The 15000-nt window shown below is 43.3% G+C and overlaps 1 protein-coding gene across 1 annotated transcript in view; it reads right to left on the reverse strand.

The window, feature by feature from the left end:
- LOC139915574 (neuropilin-2-like) overlaps positions 1–15000 on the reverse strand; it is a 109596-nt gene that overhangs the window by 93394 nt on the left and 1202 nt on the right. Inside the window, exon 2 of the mRNA XM_071904231.2 lies at positions 1095–1275. Coding sequence (XP_071760332.2) covers positions 1095–1275 — 181 coding nt within the window. The remainder of the gene's footprint in view (positions 1–1094; positions 1276–15000) is intronic.

The raw sequence follows: 15000 nt of genomic DNA on the forward strand, positions 1-15000 counted from the left end.
AGCGGGCCTCTTCAACCTTTCAGCCTCTCAACAAACAGCCAGCCGGTGAAATATTGATGCTTCAATTCCAACAAAGGAATGTCTGAATGATTTTGGTACATCCGAGGGGGGAAATTCACCTATCTATAATTGATACGGCTAAAATGTTAATAACTGGATGGGAAAGTGGAGGAACAGAGAAACAACGGGACAGAGGGAAAAGTCGGTATGTGTGTGCCTGGATTTGTTGGAATCTTACGGCTTTTGCAAAGGCAGATTCCCGGGAATTTCACTAGGTCTTGAGCAGGAAGGGATTGCTGGATCAACTTTTCTGGAATATTGACTCCGGCTCTTGGTCACCCCGACACAAAAACTTTCCGGAAAATGGAAGGGGCTCCTAACCTGTCTGTCTGCTTGCCTTCCTTTCTCTCTGTCAGTTTGTATTTGCCTCTTTACCTGTCTCTCTACCTGTCCATCTTTCTGCTAATCTCATCTCTCTACCTGCGTTTTTCCATACTTCCCAGCATGCCTTGCTGTCTTTCTGTCTGCCTTCCTCTCTGTTTGCTTTTTTTCCCATCCTGCCTGTCTGCCCGCCTTTCTCTCAACAATAGCAAACCAGCGAAACAATGATGGGCCGACACCAAATCCTCTAATCTGGGCTAATTCTTTCGATGTGCAAAAAGCATCCCAGAGCTGTAAATGTGTTGTAATTAGACATCGTTAATTAGAGACAGGGGACCAGGGGAGATCCCACAGCGATTATTATGGGATTGCAAAAGCCAGAGAAACAGGAGGAGAGTGGGTTGAAGTTCATCGAATACACTCAACACCCCTCGTTCAGAGACAGACTGGTAGATACGGAAACTACAAAGAGAGAGAAAAGTAACTGAAACTGAGAAGACAATAAACGGTATCGCAGCCTTCCTCAAAACTCTTAAATTCCATCTGTCCCTCGTTCCAACTTCCTCCACTTCCCCTCCTTCCTTAGCTGCACTCTATCTAAAAAGTCGGGGTTGGAGAATCACTAAACTCTCCACATCTCTCCATACAACTCCCCCCCTCTCTCTTTTTATGCTCTCCGGACCCACCCATCCACCCAGCCCCTCCTTTCTTACCTGCAGTCCAGTTTCTCTATCTCAAAGTGCGGGTTGAAGTTGAGGACGATGCGTTGCGACGGCTCCGGGGCTGTGATGACCCAGCGACAGTTCTGGTGAGGCGGGTACTCCAGCGGGTAGCCGGGGGTGGTGATGTAGCCGGCATCGCTGGCATCTAGAAAGCCACCACAGGGCTCAGAGGCTGAGGGGGGAGAAGGGGAAGGCAGCATTAGAAAAATGAAATTAAAAAATATATATATCAAGAAAAGTCAAATGGGATTTTGCATCCAGCAAATCACTGCACAGCTCAGAAGTGAGAGAGAAACGCTATGTGATAGCTTATAGAAATGTATTAGAAATACACAATGATCCTATTTGAAAATGTGATAAAATTGTGATAAAATTTTGGCCAATAAACAAAAATTGGAGATTGGTTAAAATGTAGATATGAGCTGAGTTTGAGCTGAGACAGGATGTGAGAAACAGAAGTAGTTTGTCTGTGTGTGTGTGTGTGTGTGTGTGTGTGTGTGTGTGTGTGTGTATGTGTGTGTGTGCCTATGTGTGTGGTGTCAGGGGTCAACTCAGCATCATGACACACAAAGACTCCATTCTGACCCAGGAAGACTGACACACACACACACACACACACACACACACACACACGCACACACACACACACACACACACACGGCGAGTAAGCCCTTCAGATACCGGAGATACTGTCGCAGAGCGGATCCACTTGTCAGCAGCCATAAGTCAGTGCCATGTCATACACAATGCCACTCTTTCACTGCCATAGCTGCACCCTGACAAAGATGGGCAACCCATATATATCAATGACACCCAACAGCATAACACGTCTGCTGCACACAACTCTATTGTATTAGCTCTATAGTGTCCATTGTACACCGCTCTGACTGTCCTGTTTGATGGACTGCAGTCGAGTGAGAGCTGAAATTCTCTACTGTATTAGATCTGTGAGGCTTCAGTTAAACTACTACATAAGCGGTATCTGTGTTAAGCATTATGTCTGTTCACTTCCAGTATGAGAGTGCAGTATGAGCAGCAATCTGGCAGAATTCACTTTGAGACTTTGGTATTAGGACAGTGAGCAACACCTCCAATAATCGACTTTTTATGATAGAAAAGGCCAAAACATATAGATAATCAAGCTCTGATAGTCTGTGTTCTTGCATCAAAATCAGTGTTAGTTAAACAGCTAGAAACCTGCCTCACGAAAAAAAGTGTGTAAACCTGTTCTGTAAGTTGCGGGTCTATCTGTGCCACCATCCACCCCGCTGTGCCATGACGTTTTATTTATTGCCACTGTGTTGAGTGGGGTGACATCGCCAAGTCAAACTACTCAGCAGAACACAACATGTTTTACCTCTATAAATAGACTGGCTACTGTAAACCTACTCTGAGACGGGACACACACGCACATACAGTACGCACGGCATAAACACTTTATCAAGCACTCTCTTTAAAACAAATCCATGTTGCAACTAGACACAAAGTCAAACAAACACACTCTCATACACCAAGAATACTGTAAAAGAGCTCTATATTCAAAAGCAGATACACTGGCATGCATGGATCCAAAATCTAGCGGTCATGGCTGCAAATGTGCATATACACACATACATATACTGTATATAGACTGGCAATTATGTACACTTGCACACACACACACACACACACACACACACACACACACACTGTGGTTTACCCACAAAGAGTTGGATTGAATCCATCGGGAGACTCAGCAATAGATGATGGAAGGGAAGGTAAGGTCTAAACACGCACACACACACACACAGAGTGATTGACACTTTGGCATCAATTTCTGGACCCCGCCTCACACTGTCTGCGAACAATTACTGATCACTTCTCTCTCTCTCTCTCCCTCTCTCTCTCTCCCCCTCTCTCTCTCTCCCTCTCTCTCTCTCCCCCTCTCTCATGCTGTGAGCCAACTAGTCCAGTCTATCTCCTCCTATCTGTTTCCAGTCTCCCTGGTGACATACAGTAATACAGGAGTAGAGTTACGAGTCCTACGTAACCCAGCCAGACCCATTACATCTCAACACCACCTGGATTAGTGTTTAACCAGTCAGGAATCTCACAGCGGCATCGGCCAAACACCACTTTTAGCCCACTGGGTTAGCTAACTATGTATCTGGAGGAAAATGTGAGATACCAGAAGAGGAGGTGGGATTTTTTTGGTGAAATCTGATTCTTTAACAACTTTAGATTGGGATCAGCAATGTGTTGTTGGTTGTTGTTGGGATAGGTCAGAAAAAGACAAGAGTACAAATATGTTTTCATTAGATTTGTTCCCAGGAGAAGATTCTAGGAAAGCTAGTGAAGCCCTATTGCTTTTTAGATGACCCCATTACTCTTTCCTACCTGCCTTCCTTCCTTCCTTCCTCTCTCACCTAGCTTCCAGCCACTTCTGCAACCAAGCAACTAGTAGATGTATTTGCTTGCACCCAAGGCATATGGGTTACATTAATCCACAAGATTCTCATATCATTTTGGTGACATCTTTGGTGCTAATTTTGTTGGTCATTGCTGTGGCGTTTTTGCACTGCCCTTCCAAGAAATAACACATTTTCTGTTGATCTGTTGATGAAGTTTGGGTTTCCGTAGCTCTTTTCTTTGTCTGTTCAGCCATGGTGGCTATCGCTTTCATGAACTGGATATAGGTTGAATTGTGTGATTTAAACAGTAGTCAAATGGACATTTATATATATGAAAATGTTGCAGATTATTACTTTAAATTATTTCCCCTTCCCTACCTCCCCCTCTCCTCTGCTCTATTCCTCCCTCACTTCTTTTTTCTTCTTCTCTCCTTTCTCTTCTCACAATGTGTGTTATCATCTATATATCCTCTCCTCTCCTCTCCTCTCCTCGCCTCTTCTTTGGCAGGCAGCCTATAAAGACAGCACCTCCAAGTGTCTGATGAATAAGCCTGGTGTGATAGAGAGGCATGCGCCGTGTGTGTGTGGAGTATTGTGTCTGCTCTGGTTCAAGGGTCTATCAATCTCCAACACACACACACACACACACATTAAAAATAGGTTGAGGCCAAGTTCATCAGTCATTGTAATGTAGAGTTCCTGCAGTGCTATACCTGTATGCAGATGAAATGAAACATTTCATCAGAGAGAGATTGATTTTTGTCCATTCATTTCTCTCTCTCTCTCTCTCTCTCTCTCTCTCTCTCTCTCTCTCTCTCTCTGTATATATTCTTCTATTTGAACTAACTGGCCCGTAGTAAATCCAGCCATAAAAATCTATAAGAATAATAATTTGTATTCTACACTACAACATCCCGACCTACATGCTGGGTGGAAATGCAGTGTGTGTGTGTGTGTGTGTGTGTGTGTGTGTGTGTGTGTGTGTGTGTGGGTGGGTGCGTCAGTAGAGAGGTGATGCTGAGTTGACAAAAAACTCAGGTTCACATCAAGAATTATCAAACAGGGAAAAGTGACAGAGAGACAGCAGGAGAGAGAGAGAGACTGACAGAGAGAAAGAGTAGAGACTGAAGAGATGTAAGGCAAAAGAGAGAGTGGGAGAGAGAGAGAGAGAGAGAGAGAGAGAGAGAGAGAGAGTGAGAGCGGAAGAGAGGAGGTATAAGAGTTACAGTTGCACTCATCTGAATTGTATTTTTATTTTTCTAAATGTATTTTGCTGCATCATGCCTCACCCTGCCTGAAGAAACTGTATAGTCTAACTGAATACTGAATCATACTGGACTCAATCTACCTTGCGGTTTTGGTACTTTTACTAGACTACACAAGCATAGACCGACATTATATCAACAGAAGTACCACATCAAAACATCAACTGTTGCTCTGTCTCTGTCTCTCTCTCTCACACACACACCCACACACACACACACACACACACACACACGCTTCCTTCCTCCTGACCCCACTTGTCACACAAGATAGCTTTTCTTTCAGCCACAACGGCATGTGTGATCTCCCAGGAACAGGCTGCATTCAGACCACATATTCACACAAATACACAAACACACACCGCTAAACACCGCTTATCCCCTCTCTGGCTTAGGCATCTCTGTATTCAGACCACACACACACCCACACACACTCACTCGCACACGATAAACAGCGGTAAACGGTGCTAAGCAGTCGAGCGGGGATATAAGACAGGTCACTGCATTATTTATGCCTCTCCGCCACGTTTAGCATCGCATCCTGATAACACGTATTCAGCACTTTTCCCCCACATGCACACACTCAAATGCACACACACACATACACAGACACAGTGGATACAGATGCACACATACACAAATGTACAAACTTCAGAAATTCAGGCACACCAGCATATACACAGACACACACGAAGTCCCAAAGATGCACACACCCACACACACACACTTGCACGCTTCTGCATGGTACTGCCTTGCAAGACTGAACTAGTTCCTTGTTTGTTGGCCCCAAATGCAAATTTTCTGACCTTGTTTCTAAACTCACTTACAGATTCATTTTCCCTCTGAGTAGGGAGTTTGATTTGACTCTAAAGAGACACTTTTCAGCCTGTCGCAATCGATTTGCTGGTCTGTGAGAACTTTGCTAATGTGCTGGACCACGGTCCGCATTCATTTCCACTGGCCAGGGCCCGTAATGAAAGCATTAGTGTGTTAGTGAGTGTGTATGTGTGTGTGTGTGTGAGAGAGAGAGAGAGAGAGAGAGAGCAAGAAAGAGTGTATTAGCCAGCTAATCAGGCAGCCTGTTAAGAGAGAGGCTATTGTTTGGCAGATCAACTTATTATCCACCATCACTACTTATTGGCCCAAGAACTCAAAACACTTAGTGTGTCTATCGTCTATCTACCTCATTACTGTGTCCTTGTTAAATAAAGGCTACTGAATTTAATAGCCTCAATATATTCTGAGCTGCAGCACAGCTTTCTTAAGTGATACCACATACTATAAACTTGTTAGTGTCCTACAGAAACCGTGTCCAAAAAGTCAACGTTTCAGCAATTGAGAAAAAAAAATGGCTGATTTCCCCATTGATGCCCACGCGTTTTTAACATTTACAATGGATTTTCAGTAGGATGGCACGGTCCCAGCATCCTGAACTGTTTCCAAAGTGCCTGGGATATTGTTAGAAATGTACAGTGAAAAGACAGGGGGAAATTTAAGATATAAGGCTCTTGCATGACCCTGAAAATATGAGAAAAACTGAAAATAACAGAGGCCGAAATGTCTTCTTTGGATCAAACCCAAGGACTTTTTAGTCACAGAACCTGGGAAACCTCAGGAATGGACAGAAAGAGAGAAAAGAGAGAAAGAAAGGGAGAATGAGAAGAAAGAGAGAGTAATGCCAGAACATCTGTCTCGCATCATCTGAAAGGAGAAAGTCAGCAGCTCAGAAAAGCTCACTGGACAGAAAATACAAGACACACACACACACACACACACACACACAAGCACATGCACACACACACACACACAGGTGGGGTCGTACGCTTCTCCAGGTGCCTTGCATTAAGCCACAGTGGAAAACTACAGTGAGAAAGAGAGAGAGAGACGGAAGAAGACTACAAAGGATCTGAGAAACAGAAAGAGCGATGAGCGAATGGAGAGATATGCCAGGCAAAGGTCTATAAAAAAGAGGGATGAGTGTGTGATATAAAAACCTAAAGAAAAACCTTCTCCCCTTTATACCCTCAACACAGGAGCGAAGACACCACCTGATCTATGGGGCAATAGAAAATAGAAAAGAGACAGAGAGGGAGAGAAGGGCAGTGAGAGTGGGCAGAGGGAGAGAGAGAGAGAGAGAGAGAGAGAGAGAGAAGAAGACATTGGGAGAGATCTACGGACACAGAAGGAAAGACAGAGAGGGAATAGCAGGTGAGAGACTAAAGTGAAAGAGAGCAGTAGGAGAGAGAGGAGGAAAGAGAGAGTGAGCAGCAAAAGAGAACAACATGTTACACCATTCGCTCTGGTGCTCCATGCTAACACTTTAGCATACACTATGCTGAGTGATAGTAGCTGACTAGCATTATCTCAGAAGTGAGAAAATGAGAACTTGTAGCATGATCCAAAGCTAAATTTTAAGTCATCTTAAACGATATACGGCTAAGTCTGGCAGTTAAGTGCAGGAGACCGATAAAATTTATGAAATATGATATAAAAATAATGTATCCTACTGTTATCCCCGGGACTATTTTCCCTGTTTCTAAGGAGGTGGGTGATAGGTAGGGCTGGGTATCGGTACTCGATACCTTTAAGGTATCGACCGAAATAACCCAGTACCAAGTAGTATCGAAACTTCTCCAGTCAAACGATACCTGCATTCGATACTTTTTGTACACAGATCTAGAAAAAAATGACTATTTGTATGGTTTTGCTCGCAGCCAATCACCACAAGCGTTCTTCAATTTAATGCGATTTGTGATTGGCCCACTACCACAGCAGCTACAACCCATACAGTCTGTGGTGAAGTCGAGCGCGGTGTATGTGACGGAGTTGGCAGTTCAGCGTGCCAAGATGCCACCAAAACGTAAAAAAAAAAGGTATCGAATGAAGTACTCTATTGGTATCGGTATCACATTAAGGGCACTGGTATTGGTACTGGTATCATAAATTTTTTAAACGATACCCAGCCCTAGTGATAGCAGACTGCGTACAGCTAAAAATTACTGCGCAGGGGATGAATAAGTGGTTGTTCTCCTGAAATAGTTCCAAAAATAAACCTAGCCACATCAGCATTATTGTGTTAATACTTTAGTTTTATTAAAAAAACACTAACGACTTCTTATTATTACAAGATCAGTCTTCTAACGTTGGATAATGCTGGTTGCCTACTATCACTCAACATAGTGTATGCTAGCATGGAGCACTAGAGTAAACCAGGGACACATGGATGATTGTTTTCATCACTTAACCGGTAAGTTGACCAACGGGCCAATCTCCCAGAAACTTGGTTTATTCCTTTAAGTCATCGTAGAAAAGAGTAAAACCAGCCCACTTGGAGTGCTATTCATCCGTCTTTTGAAGAAGCGTGTGAATGGAGTGCCTTTAACAAGGTATATGAATGGATTTCCAATTGTGCAGCTTTTTTCTTTACCGGAGAGAGCGAACAAGGATGAGAAAAACATAGAGTGACAGAGTCAGAGAGAACAACGGGCGGACGGGAAAAAAAAAGATGAGTGGTGGATGAAACAGTAAAGAGATTTCCCACCGTGGCGGAGCGGAGCGAAAAGAAGGTGAGTGAGGTTCCCTAATCGGAGCGAGGGAAAACACTGACAGACGGAGGTGTGGAGAAAGAGACAGAGTGCGCTATTAAAGGAGAGGTGAAGTGCCATGAAAAGGAGAAAACAACAGGATGATTCAGCGTGAAGGGAGAGAGAAAGAGGAAAACAACCTGTGGCCTCACACTGCACCGCTCTGGAGGGACGGCTGAGGACACAGAAGGCTTAGCTCGCTCGCACACACACACACACACACACACACACACACACCCATACACACACATTTCTGTATTACTATACTTGTGATAACCGTCATTTACTACATTCATTCCCTAACCCCTAACCCCTAACCCCTAACCCCTAACCCCTAACCCTAACCTTATTCCTTACCATAAACAAGCCTTATAAAGACGTGAGAACCGGAAAAGTTGCCTCATTTTGGAGGATTTTCCTGATCTAGTCCATAGGACATTTGGTCCTCATAAGTATAGAAATACAAGAACACACACATATACACACATATACACACAAACACACACACACACACACACACACACACTGATCCCCCCCTCTATCTAATTACTCCAGTCATTACCAGTGGCCACTGAAGACACTAGAATACTAACAGTTTAGTAATGACATGATAACTGTAATTAGACTGTCCTGCTAGACCCACTAATTGTTCTTCCCCTTCTATAAAGACAGAGAGAGAGAGAGAGAGAGAGAGAGAGAGAGAGAGAGAGAGAGGGAGAGAGAGAGAGAGAGCCAGTGGTTAATTGGCTTAATGTTTATTATAGCCTCCTGAAAACTAGGTTCAGGGTGTCAGTGGACCAGCACTCTGTTGTGAAGCCACTATTACTCTCACATGCTACTCAGGTCTAGGGGAGAGACAAAGACTATCATCCTCTTATTTGACACAGAAATTTCTTATGAATCTCGCATTGCTCATTTATTCTTATTCATGACTAATTCTTAGTAAACAACAAAAGCACGGTGGTCTGAAACCTCTGAAACCAGGATAGCCCTTTATGCAGAAAACAGCTGCTATCAGGACAATTAAAATGAGGTCAATATTGAATAAATTCTCATGCGTTGTGTCATCTGCCACACATTTGTACACTCAGTTGTAGCCTGCGTGAGAGCACCCAGTGTGCACCTGGACAACCCAGCTGAATTTTCACCACAAAATCGATTCTAACTGTAACCCTCGCCATAAAGGGATACCTTGAAATTTTTAATTTGAGTTGGTTACTATTCCTCATGTGACTTCACAGCCACTTTATGAAGAAAAAGGTTTCAAAGTTGTACTATAGTATCCTTAAAAATGTATCCTGAGCCATGTTAGGATGGGTAGAAACTTTTTCACACCATTTGACAAGTGGAAGTTTAAGAAAAGGTGAGAATTCTACAGATATCCGTTCAATATGTAACCCTAACCTAAAATATAGTTAAAACATCAAATATAGAAAACTACTATATAACTAACTATACAACTATACAACTATAGAACACATAGTGATAACTTGGCCAGAAAGTGAGAACCCTCCTGCGCTAGACAGAGGAGAGACTGGGATAGATCTGGATTAGTCTACTGCAGGTGGCTCCACTCAACCACTGCTTCACACTCTGCTGCTTCCCTCTCATTTCCCTAATGCTCTCTCATGCTCTCTCTCCCTCTCTCTCTCATTCCGTACCTCTCATCATCCCTTCCTCTCTCCCTCTCTCCCTCTCTTTCTCATCCTTCATCTCTGCCCACTCTCTCTCTTTCTCTCTCTCTCTCTGCCTCTCTCATCCTACCATTAATACTCCAGCCTTTCTAAAGTATCCTTGTCAATCCTCATAGGCACTGAGTAATTATCCATGAAAACACAAACACACCAAGTGAAAATAACAAACACAGTTAAATTGACATTGTGCAATTTCATAGAACATAAAATCTGTAATATTTCAGGCAAATAACTGATTTTTCCCATAGCAAAGTAATTACATGGCATCATTGTGCCAATGGCAGCAAGTCAATACAATGTGAAGTGAAGTAAAACAGGGTATAACCCCATTGTGTGAAGAAATGACATGGATGGTTTAGTTTATTGATGGTCAATTGAAGCTTACAAAGCATTATGACCCAGGCCAATATAACGGTTAATTATTACAAGCCTGCCCCAAAGTAAAACAGCACCTGGTTAAAGGAGATGCGGGGCTCCAGCTCTAGGCTGACTAGGCCATAAAAAATTCACTAGGTAGCCTCGTCACACTCAGGCTACATGGTCTACATAAAGCCATACAGTGGTACAGTAGAAGCTCCTCCACTCTGCATCTACTGCAGGACTCTACATTTCCTCTTCAGAGTGGAGCAACAGTGCAACACCAAAGCAGCAAAGCGTGTAAAAAGCATGTTTTTTGGTTCATATAGACACCTGACAGCGTGCATACCCAATATAATTTAATTGACAATTGATCCAGAGCGCTTCAGCCACTATTTCGTTGAGGATAGGTGCTCACAGACATTGGACAAGACTTGTAGGTCTATTTTACTAAGGGCTCTTCGGCAGGTAACGACTACCCAAAGCAACACACTGGAGCACTCAATACATCTAGCATGTTTATTCGACTGGTGTTTCGACTGTGCGTGTTCCTCAGGGTCCACAGACAATCATCAGAAAGGGGAGGTAGAAATAAGCTGTCAAAATCATTTACATCCATTCAAACCATTTTACAAAATAAAAATATAACCTATTATTTTCCTTAACGTCGCCCGTCATATAGCCTACATATGCATGTGTAGGGAAATCTTTTCAGCCCAAAAGCAAACTGAGAAACTTCTCGTCCTGGGACTCATGACTCAACACATTGCGCTGGCCGGAGCTTCCCAAAAACAGGCCTGGGCGGCAGGGCTCAGAGCCTACCTGGAAGCAACACAGCCTATGCTAACTTACTTCTCACCATTTGTATCACAGCGAGCCTGTTTCATCATCCAGCATATTTCAGCAGAGACACTATAGAGGCAGACAGCTGGTCTTGAGTGGCCAATTATGTCCGTTTATCTCCCTTCCAGGCACAGCTGTGATCAAACGGAATGAAGAAACAGGATCAAACAGAGAGGCTAAAAATCATTCTTCCGCTTCGTTCACTTCTTTTTGCAGCTTCGCTCTCTCTGTTTCTGTCTCTCTGTCTCTGTTACTTCCTCCCTAGTCCTTCCATCCTTTCATCCCTCCCTCCTGCCTGCCTCTCTCTCTCTCTCTCTCTCTCTGTCTCTCTGTGTCTGTTTTTCGGTATCACTCTCCCTCCCTCTCTCCTCTCTCCGGAGACAACAGAGTAGAGGCACATGATCGGTGGCTAAGAGCACATCTGTAAAAGTTTACTACTGAAGAGGCTTCATCCTGCATTGCCTACTGCCTTATGTGTGTGTGTGTGTGTGTGGGTGTGTGTGTCTGTGTGTGTTCCAGTGGTTCTCAATGTGCCAGCAGGGGAACCCCCTGCTGGCTCCTTCAGGGGAGGTGAGGACTCCCCAGAAAAAATGAAGTGAAAGTTGAATGTAATGTCACTCTGTTTTGGTATGCTACATGCTAGAGCAGTGAGAAAATGTCTACGGATGGCTGTTTGAATCATAGGCTTCACATTCAACACTTATTTCCTCTTATGAATTACGTGATAAATTATTATTCAAACGGCGCAAATCTTTACATTTGGAGGTCCCCGGGGTTAAATCCTCTTAAATGAGGGGTCCACAGTGGCCCGATGTGAAGTTATTTTATGAGACCTCAGCTGACAAGAAAATCTCCAGATAGCAATAGTCCCAAAGTAGACGTCTCCTCACAACAGGCCGAGGAGAAATGTGATGTAAAGAATGCCTCCACTGTGCTCTCTGTACACTACTTTCCTCCAAAACAACATTTGGCAGACAGGCCACTCAATCCAAGTCATGAGATCTGCAAAACCCCGGGCTCAGGCTTCTGAATAAGCACTAAATCAAGTAAAACCTTTAATTCAGCCAACTTCTCCAAAACTACCCTCTTAGCTCCCCGTTTTCTAGGGAAAGCCAAGTGGATTCAAATTGCATTTACACATGACTGTGGCTTAAAGCAAAGAACGGGCACTGAATGGAGATACGGCTTTGATTCAATCAACTTCTCAAAGACACCTGACTGTAGCTACCTTTTTTTCCTTAGAAAACCAGAGGTAACTGAGAGAGACAGGCCGTGTGTGTGTGTGTCTGTCCATGTCTGTCTGTTAATCAAATTACTGTAGTCAAAACCATGCAGCATGGTCAAGTCCCAGTTTCCCTGAAACAGCATGACTGCTCTGTCATCTGATGAGCGATGATGAGATGGGGAATCCAAAAACTCAGCGTGCTCCACTTCAAGGAACAGTCGCTGCTGTGGTTCTGGTTCGCTGTGCTGGACGCAGCAACTCCTACCGACCACATAATGAGAGGAGGAAGCACTAAGGAGAATGGAAATTAAACCACGTTGCCCATCTCCAACTGTGATTACAGCTTACATACTGAGGTTTCATATACGATTCCCATTAGCCTACACTTTAGTTCAACTAGCCCATATTCAAGTTGGAGGTGTATTCTAGATGTGTAAAATTAAAAAAATAATATATATATATAAATAATAGACAATAAACAAAGGAAAATCTAAAGTGACGGTGAGAATTTCACCGATCCAGAGAAAAACTACCAGTCACATATTGCATTTGGCAGACTATGGGTAAACCTATTCACTTAAACTCAGAACTGTGTTAATCTGACTGTATAACAGACAAGTTATAGGTGATAACTGGCCATTACTGTATTCTTCTCGGCCTTAAATAACCTGGAGCTCTAAGTCTCCTAAATGGCACATCGTGGCCGCCTACATAGTTTAAAGACAAAAACAATATTCCCTGCCATTAAAAAACAGCAAGAAGCAAGAAGCCTATACAGTTGTGGGTCAAACCACAGAGCTTCCTCGTCACTAAAATCTGACACTAACTGCTATTTAGTCCATTAAACAAACACTCCTTTATAAAACTGACTGTCCCGGCTCTCAGTTCTGATTGGCTGTGTCACTTAAAATTACCAATAAACACACACCTGTGACCACGTAATAGTTCATTTAAATATTAATGCACTCAGCAAAAATCACTCATACTTATGTGTCGCTTAGCAACCACTTTCTTCAAGAACAATATTGCTTGGCGTAAAAATAACATTTAGCCTAACTATTAGGCTGCTGAAAAATTAAAGATTTCTTGATTTTTGTTCGTTTTTTTTTGTTTTTGTTTGGCGTGTTACCGGTGTTTTATAACCCATATGCCATAAATCAGTGGAGGCCGGGCTTTACCATGATTTGAGCAACTAAAAGGCTTCGTTAGGCATGATGCAAAGCGCGGTCGTTCAATGCTTAAAGAAAAGAGCGTTCCAGTATCCTATATTCCTATGCGTAAAGGGTTATTTTGGCACACACCAAAGCGTGCAGTGTTGCCTCAAAAGTCCTAGGCTGTATTGACGCGCACGGATATTACCATTTTGCCTGAAACCCGCGAACCTAGGCTAAACGCGCATAGACTGTACCATCTCAGAGCTCACAGCCGGTGCGTATCGGGGTGTAATTTGCAGCTTTAAGCCCCGTCGTGCACACGGAGGAGGGAATTGAAAGACCACATCAGCCCCGGTTGGGAGAGGCAGGAGGGAATCCGACCTCCGCCCGCCGGGAGCGACACTGGCCCCCGGTAGGCGGAGACGGTAGCCCGGTCACCGCGTCCTCTCCGCTGCTCTCCTCTCCTATAACTCAAGAACCTTTAGCCTACCAAAAAGAACCAGTAATCCTATAATACATTTTAGAGGAATAGGCCTAATATGCAAACATCACAGTAAAACTTTAAAATATGCAGCTACCAGCCTATAAGTCAAAAATCATACTACAGAAGATTCTATAGAAATACCATAGGGAATAAAAAATACATTTACGTACGATAAGGTCGCTATAAACTTAATATTGATTAGCCCAGGTACACTCTTCAGTCCCTAATAAGAAAATTACAGTGATACCATATGAGATAAAAACACCATCAAGTACGATAAGATCACTAAAAACTCCATTGAGTACCTTGCGGACCACAGGCGCATTAGTCCCTATAGGATTATTATAGGAGCATGATAATGATTTTTCGTTAGGGTACAGTCCTCATAACGGCGATAATACACGGATAAGAGTTGGATGAAAACCCCACATGGGTAATATGCAGCACAAAATCATCATTGATAAGCTAGAAAGACGACGAAAATCGCTTCAGAGAGGATGGGGTGAAACCAACGTGGATAACAGCGGACAATGACGAACAAAAAGTAAGGGCAAAACATTGTTAATGATAGTGACTTGGTTAAAACCGCCTTAAAAGTTGATTGCGTAGAAATACTTGTTTAAATAGCCTTATATAAACTGCCACATGTCCTTAACCAAAACGCAAATGTCTAACAAGGGACGTGCGGATAGGAGAAAAACGCAAGAATGAATGCTTTTCTGAAAACTTAATTGATTTTTGTTCACACTGGTGGCTGTTTTGTCTTATGATGATCACGGACTGGAGGTTATGGTTACCCACCTTCTTATTTACCACGACATCACGGGTGATAACTCAGTGCGACTCCTGTGAGCGCTGTAACGCTGACGGAGTGAGAGAGGTCAACACTGGAAAGTTAAAAAAC

Source organism: Centroberyx gerrardi, chromosome 10, assembly GCF_048128805.1.
Source record: "Centroberyx gerrardi isolate f3 chromosome 10, fCenGer3.hap1.cur.20231027, whole genome shotgun sequence".
NCBI lineage: Eukaryota > Metazoa > Chordata > Actinopteri > Beryciformes > Berycidae > Centroberyx > Centroberyx gerrardi.